Raw genomic sequence first — 10,654 nt, forward strand, 5'->3', positions numbered from 1 at the left:
ATCTTATAGTAATAAACTATGTCCGTAAATTTCATGAAGAAATAATGTGTATTCATCTCATTATTGTCAAAAACCCGGTTTTCAGTTTCGAAATTCCCGGCCGGCCCGGCCCGGGTTTCGCTACCCATTTTAGTCACACTACAGAAGAGCGGAAAGGAAGAAGACCACCTGTCTGGATGTACAGGCCTAATGATGGAATTAAGAACTTTATTTTAACAAGGATTAATTCACGCAAGTATTTAAATCAGTCTTATTGATTTGGCGTGTGTGAATTATTCCATTAACATCACAAAATGTCCAATTGGAATTCTGCTGTCAGTCAGTGTCTGAAGGAATTAGTTTTGTTTACATGTCAGTGATGTAAGTATTAGCATGCTATGAATTTGGGGGTAATTTCTTGCAAAACGGAATCAAGCTCTATATGATAGATATTAGAGGAATATACATGGTCAAAAATTAATATAACTTTTATTAGTTTTCTTAGTCTTACTCAACAGTCAATTTAGGGAGGAGGAATATCTGTCAGGGTGTCCCATGTATCAGTAGGGTATGTCACATTGTGCCTGTCTAAGGTTAATCAAGTTCAAGTTCAGTTTATTTATGGATTCTATAACATAAGGTCTGTGCGAATGAGTTCAATAATTAATCCCTGCATGTACTTTTATGGGGTACTCACAAAGGTGGAATTTTTTATCTTAACAACTGCAGTGATATAGATGTGAAATTTCTATTTTCCTTTTAAAAAACTGTGAACCAAAAATTATCACTTTGAAAACAAAGTACCAATCATACGACATGTATGGAAATACCTTATTGAAGAGTTACTGTAGCTCCAAAGTTTTTTTTTTCTAATTAGGTCAAACATGAATAAAGGTCAAGGGGTCAGAAATCATAGCATGCTCAGAAATATCTTGCAACAGACATATGAAAAATCTATCTCTTCTAAATCAAAGTCATAAGGAAGAATTAATATTTATGAAAAGTATGTCATACTTCAAGGTCAAGATATAATGGTAAAAAATAATGATAGTGTAATCTGTATTAAGAAAGGAATGATTCGCACAGGTAATACATGTACTATTTAAACATGTTGAAAGCCCTATCTCATCTCATTCAAAAGATATGACCAAAGTTTAAGTTTTTGTGACATTGATAAGCTGACCATTTAACAGATGACAGATGAATAAGATTTAATGTCCTCTTATTTGCTAAGGTGGGGGACAAAAATCAAAAGAACTCATCAAAAGGCATTGACTGACCTTGACCTGATAATGCATATAGATGCTTTCTGTAAAAATAAACGTCTTCTTACAATAATTTAGTTTATAGTTAGAAAGTTTAAGTATCATAAGAAAAAGAAATATCATGTTTGACATACATGTAGATCTATTTCAATGAAAAAAAGTGATATTGTCAGAATGAGATCAATATTGCCTGACTGCACCTTGCAGGATGAAAATTTAGTTTTAATAATTTCATAACTTCTTTTTTTCTAATTAGAAACCAAAGAATTTTCGATGAATTCCAATTATATATTACTAATAATTATAATGTACATGATCTATGTAAAGCCTAAATTGATTCGTTATCGAATATAGATTTAACAGTCGAGCTGGTTGATGACAGGTATAAACTTAAAAAAATTACTAGTAGTAAATAAGGTACCGTAAAGGCGTAGTACATGTATACAATGTATATGTTGTCTTATTTAATCATATTCATTGTACCTGCTTTTTTGGCTGATATTAAGTGGTTATTTCAGCTTTTTTTTTTATTCAGACAGCTAGAGTAGCATAGAGATGCAATTAATTTCATTTTTCATAATATTCATTCATTCATAAAAATAATAAAGATACCTAACCTTATGATAAAAAAAGAAGAATAAGTCAGATTGGAGATCAATATCTAAAGACATGATGGCGGATCTAAGGGAATACTGTAGGTTGTAATATTTTCATTCGTTTATTGCTTTTCTCATTTACCTAAGACAAAGCGACATGAGATATTTGTCTCATCTTTTTTAATTATGATTATGGCTAATTGATTTCAAACATTTAGCTTATAAGTCATGTATTATAGTCTAAATTTATGAGCGGTGGATCCAAGGGGAGTTGATATTTAAATACTTGTGGTGGATCAAAGGATACTAATGATTTTTGCAAATTTATTTCAAAGTTTAGTTAATATTTCTGTGTGTGATCATGATCTTAACTAAGAAGTTGTGGATCCAAGGCAAGTGGTTGATAGCCATAAGAGTTGTGGTGGATCACAGTAAAGGGAGTAGATAGATATTTGTAATAGGTCAAAGGATAATAATGATTATGGTTAATTGATTTCAAACATATAGCTTATATGTCATGTGTGATCAAGATCTAAACTTATAAGTGGTGGATCCAAGGGGAGTGGATATTTATCTTTTTTATTTGTTTGTGTTTGATCAAAGGTTATTAATGAATTGTGATCATGTCTAATTTATTTCAAACATTTAGCTCGTGATCTTAATTTTAAAGTGGTTGATCCAAGGCAAGTGGATATTATTTTTAAGTATTTGTGATGGGTAAAAGGACATTACTGATTCCGGCTAATTGATTTCAAACATTAAACTTACATGTCATGTGTGATCAAGATCAAAACTCATAAGTGGTGGATCCAAGGGGGGTGGATATTTATCTTTTTTAAATATTTGTGAATGATCAAAGGATATTAATGATTTATGATTATGGCTAATTTATTTCAAACATTTAGCTTTTATGTCAGGTGTGAACATGATCTTAATTTAAAAGTGGTGGATCTAAGGGGAGCGGATATTATTTTTAAATATTTGTGGTGGGTAAAAGAATAATAATGATTATGGCTAATTTATTTCAAACTTTAATCTTACATGTCATGTGTGATCAAGAACTTAACTTATTAGTGGTGGATCCATGGGGAGTGGATATTCATTTTTTAAAGAAATATTTGTGGTGTATCAAGGATATTAATGACTATGCCATATTCATTAATATCCTTGATATGGCTGATTGATTTTAAGCATTAAGATTATATGTCATGTGTGGTCATGATCTAAACTGATAAGTGGTGGATCCAAGAGGCATAAATATTTTATTTTTAAATATTTGGGTGAATCAAAAGATTTTAATAGTTGTACTTTGTGATTATATATAACTGAATTGAGTTCCATTAATTAAATATGTAGATATATTGCACATGAATTAAATAAATCCAATCTTATTAGTGGTGAATGCAAGGGGAATGGAGATTTTAAAAAAATCCACAAACTAGACATCATATAAACCTAACATATATAAATATACATTAGTTAAGGAAAGAGACCCTCTTTGGACACTGTGAATTGGTTGCTATTGTGTTGGTATTAAATTTTCTTGTTTCATTTTTTTAAATATTCAGATTAATGGTCATCGATCAAGTAATCTGTGAAGAGTTTTATGATGTCATGAATGTTTCATTTTGGGAGGCAACTGCCTTAGAAACCTGTTTTCATATAAATCTTCTTTTACATAAGCAAAAATTTGAAGAATGAATACTTGAAAATTTGAAAAATAATAGATATTTGTTATAACTATCCACTTTTATAAAATGAGAAACAGAGAAGATACTAATGAACCATTAGTCCAAGAAAAAAAACCAAGTTTTTAGGAATTATCTTACAGTAAATATATCAATACATGGGATTTAAAACCCCATGATAAAGAAACGTGGGAGAAAAAACCCCATATGACAATATAAGCAACATATGGGTTTAAAAAACCTACATTGATTTTCGTGGGGTTATTTCCCCCATGGGGTGAAAAATAAACCCCATGGGGTTTTTGTGGGTTTTTTTGTGGGGTATTTTTAAGTTCATGTTTCCCCATGGGATTTTTGTTTTTGAACTCAAATATCTCAAAAACTAGCAGAAAATGTTGAATTTTTTTTTTCATAAATCAATTTGATTATAAAAACCCCACCATTTAAAAAAAAACCTAAGATGATAGCTTTAAAGGAAAAGGGTGCGCAAGTTCGGAAAAATGTCCATTCCGAAGTTGTCCGTCCCACTGTTATAGGATATGGGTAAAAGAAGGGGAAACTTTTCCCTTTCTTTTTACCTGCATTAAATTATTTCTATGTCTTCTCGACTCCCTGCTCTTGGTTGGAGTGGGGAGAATATAACTCTCTCATTCCCTTGCTGGGAGAGGGAGACATAGGATAGGGAAAAAGATAGGAAACTTTTCCCTTTCTTACCTGCCCTATTCCTATGTCGTCTCGACTCTCTGCTTCTGAATCCCATGCTAGGAGAGAGTGTGGGGAGAGAGAGAGTGTGGGGAGAGAGAGAGTGTGGGGGGAGAAAGAGTGTAAGGAGAGAGGAGTGAGTGTGGGGAGAGAAAGTGTGGAGAGAGAGTGTGTGTGTGTGGGGGGGGGGGGGATGGGAGAGAAAGTGTGGGGAGAGAGGAAAGAGTCGGGAGAGAGAAAGGGGAGAGCGTGGGAAGAGAGGAGGGTGAGAAGAGAATGGGGAGAGAAGAAAGAGAGTGGGGAGAGAGAATAGAGTGGAGAGAAAAGGGTAGTGGGGATAGAGAGTGGGGAGACACTCGAGAGAGACTAGTCAGGGAGAGAGGAGACATGGTGTGGAAAGAGAGTGAGTCGGGAACAGTAAGAGAATAATGAGAGGGTTGTTTGTAGGAATATAATGGAGCAGGGATAATAGTAAAAGAGAGAGGTGGAAGGGAAGAAAATAGAAAGCTGTTGGGATTGAGGAAGTGGGAGAGAAGGGCAAGTGGGGGAGAAAGTATTGGGGGGGGGCAAATTCTACAAACATTGATTACAAAACTTTACAGAAAGCCGAACATTTGAAAGTGTAGCTCTTCATGTGTTCTAATACTATAGCTAGTGCTAACAAATCAATAAAGGAAGAGGAAAACAGCAACTGGATCTGAAACCCTTTTTTAAGTCTCCTGTACCCAAAGGAGAGACAGTGTTTGGGATAATAACTGTCTGAATGTCTGTCGCTCAAATCTTTTTGATGTTCATTCTGTTAACTGTTCACTCAATTGTTAATATCTTATTGACCCTGAAGTTTGGCCTATCTTTCAAAAACTTATCCTTGGCTTTAACTTTTGAACAGGTGGTGCTAGGTCTTCATATTTCACATTTCTTAGAAGAACACCTTACTTTGGGTACCGACATAATTATTATACCACTCGCTTGAAAAGCGGGAGGGTATATAGTAATCGGTATGTCCGTCCATCCGTCCGTCTAGCTGTACGTCCGTCCGTCTGGCACGCTTTTTGGTGCCCATCTCTTATCCGCAACTTGAATTCACAGAATCTTTAGTACATATTGCCATTGTGCACCTCCAATTTTACTTTTTGATCCGACACATATTTTGGGTTTCCCACAGCAAAACATGGACAGTGACATCATATTCATTTGGAGGGGGGGGGGGTCATTTAGTGAGCTCATTGCTCACAATACGTCTTAGTTTAATTTGCATTTAAGAAAATTGAAAATTTTCTAATCTTCGCTATGTTGCCATACGAGGACATCAGTGTTTAACAAACACATCTTGTTCTGTGCATTACCTGTGACAAGATATTTCCGAGCATGATTTCTGACCCCTTCACTTTGATCTTCGCGATTGATCTAATCTTCAAAACAATCCACGTCGGTACTAACTTCTGAATGACATACATGATAGGGTTTTCATATTGGACACAATATGTCATAAAAATGACGTCATCCACAAAGACACGGAAAGCAGTGGACCACAATTCATTGATTTTGCTTGTTGTTACTGCGACCAATGCATCATGTTGTAAATTGATTTTGAATTAAATGCAAAATGTATCATGATTAATAACATGATACATTTTGCATTTAATTTTTTTATTTTTATTGAATGAGGGTCCATTATGACCCACCTTCCACTCCGAATTTGTAAAGCCGCTAATCGAAGAATTACTCAGCATTAAAATCTAGTTTCTGTTGTAAAATGAAGTATGATTTATATATCGTAGAGTTTTTTTTTAATTACCGGATTTTGCGTTAGGAAAAACTCTATTGGGAAGTCATGCGCGGATCTAGAGGGGGTCGAGGGGGTTAGCCCACCCCCTCCTGGAATTTTCAAGGTTATTAAATTTATATACCAGGTACTAAAGCAAGAAAAAAGTTACCTTGGACCCCCCCCCCCTCAGAAAACGCAGACCCCCCTGGTAAACGCGAATACGTGTTAAATTGGTATGAAAAGTAAAAGGTTTCTGTTTCAAGCAGTAGAAGTCATCGACTACCCCCCCCCCCCCCCCACGAAATAGGTTTTTGAAGTTTGGGCGAGTTTAGGCTTTTATTTTTATTTGGTTTGGGGTGGACCCCCCCTGGAAAAAAATTCTGGATCCGCGCCTGGAAGTGGATTGGGATCGATGAGGTATTGCATGATTTTACATTTTCATTTACATTAATTTTAAAATTGATATCAAAATGAATGACAACACTCCGTCAAACAATTTTAATTATTTTTCTTTAATTTTGTACATACGTGGTTTTTCCAGTGTAGCTTCCCGATTTTAATAGTTTTACACTGGGAAGATTGCGCACTATGTCATAAATAAAGCAATATCCAATATATATACCAAGAAAACTATTATATTTTTTTTAAATGAATTTCTCAGTTCATTTTAAAAAGACTCCTAACAACTTTTAAGCAAATGGATGCAAAATCTTCCCCAAAATTAAAAAAAAATTTAATTTAATTATTTAAAAATTAATCTCGGGAATACGTGCACTGTAAGACCCCCCCCCCCCCCCCCCCCCCCCCCCCCAAAAAAAAAGGAGAATAAAAGTAAAACACACATAAAATTAATAAACTGCATAGCTATATCAATAAATTACTGAAACGTAAAAATAAAAATATAAAAAAAAATATCTATTCTTTTACACTATCATACATATGTATAAAATAATCCAAGACACACTACCAGTGTTTAATTTCCTGTCTAATTACTTTTTAACGATCTTAAATTCATACATGTAGAAAAAAAAATATAAATACATCTTTAATTCTTGTTTTATTAAAAAAAAATTGAGCTGTTGAGTGCGGATATTTATTGGATTATCTGCCCCTTAAAAACCGGCTTCCGCTAGGTGTAGAGAAAGTCCAAGTGCCACAGAAGCATTTGGATTGAAAACCCGTTGAAGGGTTATAATCCATTCAAGGTATTGTATATTGTGTTTTTCTTGCTCTTAAACATGATTATCTTTACCAGAATCTACAAATAATCCCATGATATGTAATATATTGTTCACACTTTACCAAAACATCCTGGACACCCAGATTTTATATGCGTGTATTGAGGATTGCACATGCTGTTGACACATGTGGTGTAATCACAGTAATGAACATATTTCAATAAGTTATTCATAATCAAAGAGATCAAGGCCTTGTTAAGGTATCGGTATGAAAATCATGATTTTCATTTATTATTTCCGAAACAATAACATGATGAAAATGATAAACTAAACGTAGATCTAATTAGCAGCTGTGTACCCGAATTTTCTCAGTGATTGAATTCTACGAGGGGAAGTTTCATTAATTCCTGAACCACTCGCAATCTTGAAATTATTCTAGCAAACTTTAATGAATCAACCATGTTACCATGTTTTTTTTTCTTCAAAAATTGAAAACGCAGAGCGCCTTGCTCTGTATATATTTTATTTCAATTAAACATCATAAACACATTGAAGGAACTTTAGATCAAACCAACAAACAACAAGGAAGCAGCTTAATATCCCAATCTTACCAAACAATTGGAAACAGTGTTTATTTTAATGCAAAATGGTGTACTTTAGACCATGAGATCATCCCAAGCCAATTGACAGGAATCTCCTAACAACTTTTACCATTGTTTACTCGAAAACAAATGTAACGGGAGAGGAGGAAATGCAGCGGACCAGACCGGGATTCGAACCCGGGCCCCCTGAAACTCCGGTCAGGTGCTCTACCAATTGAGCTATCTGGCCACTGGCGATCGAACCCGGCTGACCGCTACATTCCTCCCTCCTTAAAGGTCTTTGGCCCTCCTAAGACCTCAACCCAGGCTCATCCCTGGCAGGTCTTTCACCTGTCAATTCCAGGGCATGGCACGGCACCAAATGTAACAGGAGAGGAGAAAATGCAGCGGAACAGATCGGGATTCGAACCCGGGCCCCCTGAAACTCCGGTCAGGTGCTCTACCAACTGAGCTATCTGGCCACCGGCGATCGAACCCGGCTGACCGCCACACATATGTTAAAATATTTACAGCGAAATAAAAATAAGAAAGGGAAATTTATTTCACTGTCTATAAATATTAGTAATTACAAGTTGAAAATGTTTTAATTTTACTTTGAACTCATAGACCGGGTTTGAAAGATGAATTAGCAGAAAAATGTAGAAAGTATTTTTTGACAAGAAAATATGTATATTTATTATATTTTTGTTATCTTATTTGTAGGTAAAATGTCCAGAAAAAATGACAAATCGACAGCTCCGGCTGACAAACTGACTCGTATAGCCATTGTGAGCAATGACAAATGTAAGCCGAAGAGATGCAGACAGGAATGTAAAAAGTCATGTCCTGTTGTTAGAATGGGTAAGATCTCTAAACCTAAATGAAAAGAGAGGACAATACTAAGTCCCATAGTTGAGATGTGCTTACTTTTATAAGGAATATCTTTATCAATGCAACATTGGGTAAAGTTCAAGTTAATTCAGAAAATTTAATTTTAAAATTGAAAGAATCTAAGTTTATTTACTCAACATTTGACTGTTTAATATTATGTTGTTGAGAATTGTGGTTATGTATTTATATCAGTTTGAAAAAAAAGATGAATGTCGCTTCTTTTTTTAATCTAAGGTAAAAATATCTCTTTCTACATGTTGTAATGATAAATTTCTTGTGTAGGAAAATTATGCATAGAGGTCACTCCTGCAGACAAAATAGCTTTCATTTCTGAGGAGCTCTGTATTGGATGTGGTATATGTGCCAAGGTAAGCTGTCTCAGAAGAATTCTTTTTTAAACATTATTATCTTATTAATTAATAAATATTCTTAATTGACCATCAAAATATTCTATATAAATTAAAAAGAGGCATCTTAACATCTTAAGAATGTGCAATGCATCTACAATGAATGCATGGACAATTATGAACATACAGATAGAGAATCATTCTTTGTATTCAAGGTTATAAATATTATATTTCTTAAATATATTTCTACTTTTTATCATGTTTATGCACTAAATTTAATATAAGGTATCCTGTAGAATTTTCATAAATGTTTGTGAAACTATGGACTGATCATTTACACTGGAGAAGCATAGCACACATATCTCCAAATACTTTTTTTCAGAAATGTCCTTTTGAAGCTATATCCATCATCAACTTACCCAGTAATCTGGAAAAAGACACAACCCACCGATACAGTGCTAATTCCTTCAAACTTCACAGGTAAATCCTGCAACTCAGTAACAGTTTAAGATCTCATCATCTCATTTTATAAGTGATGTAATGGCCTAAAAAAGTACAATGCTTATCACACACAGTAAAAAGGGTTAGGTGGGGTAAATAGTGATGGAAATGTTTGTTGGCCTACATGTATCAGTTTGTTTCAACTTGCCATTATAATTGATATGGTAGCAGGGTATCATTGTGAGCTCATTCCTTACTGTAACACTGGTATTCACACTGACATTTATTTAGTTTATCAATTAGTTTAGTTATATGCACAAGTATTCTATCTTAATCAATATTTTCACCTTTTTTCCGTCTAGACTTCCGATTCCCAGACCTGGAGAAGTGCTGGGATTGGTCGGCACCAATGGTATTGGAAAGTCCACAGCGCTGAAAATTTTGGCAGGAAAACAGAAACCAAACTTAGGCCGCTTCAATGTAAGAATTAGAAACCATTTAGATGTAAATGGAATGCATGCCATAGGGTATCCTTTTCTGTATTAATTCTTAAAGACCAAGGCACAGTTAAACTTGGTTACCAAGAAATTGCCTGTAGGAAAATGTATGTTATAAGGAAACTTTTATGAATCCTGTTGAAGGCTTTGCACTTTGTTTCTTATACAGATATAAAGGTCTTTGATATACACTTGAATAGTTAAGCATCATAAGGAAGCAAAATTGGACATGCATAATTACAGGCATGAAAATTCATATTCAGTTGAAAAAAAAAATTGAGAAATGTTAATATAACAAACATAATTTTCAAAATCTTTTCAAAGAGAAAACGGTGGGAAATTATGATAATTTCTTATATTTAAGGAGTTTTGCTGGCTGTGTTAATTGTATAGTGTTTATGTAGAGGTTGCTAAATGTTTTACATTTTACATATACAGTTGTTTGGCCAGTTCCGAATAAGAAACCGATTCGGCTGAGCTATAAATATACTAGACATTATTTCAAAATTTAAGTGTTTTGTCAAGGTAGTTCGATGACTTGTGGAATTAAATATTGTTTTATAAAAATTCATCCTGCCTTCAAAAAAATTTATTTCGCAAGTTACCATAGGTGTCATTTTTACCAGTTACGAATAAGCCGACGAGTTCCGGATAGCCCAGAGATTCTTATTCAATTCAACCCTAAATTAAAAAATATACGTCCCAGATGTTATCCATTGGC

At 34.2% G+C, this 10,654-nt stretch overlaps 1 protein-coding gene across 1 annotated transcript; it reads left to right on the forward strand.

Annotated features, from left to right (window-relative positions):
- Positions 1-7,342: 7,342 nt before the first annotated feature.
- Positions 7,343-9,916, forward strand: LOC134237416 (ATP-binding cassette sub-family E member 1-like; the record flags this gene model as incomplete). The annotated part of the gene is made up of 5 exons (XM_062719519.1): positions 7,343-7,436; positions 8,481-8,618; positions 8,931-9,016; positions 9,378-9,475; positions 9,799-9,916. Coding segments are annotated over exons 2-5 (435 nt in total), but the record flags the coding sequence as incomplete, so codon positions are not given.
- Between the last annotated feature and the right edge of the window lie 738 nt (positions 9,917-10,654).

Source organism: Saccostrea cucullata, unplaced genomic scaffold (assembly GCF_032062105.1).
Source record: "Saccostrea cucullata isolate Sc308-1 unplaced genomic scaffold, CSIRO_AGI_Scuc_v1 ctg3187, whole genome shotgun sequence".
In the NCBI taxonomy this organism is placed as follows: Eukaryota; Metazoa; Mollusca; class Bivalvia; order Ostreida; family Ostreidae; genus Saccostrea; species Saccostrea cuccullata.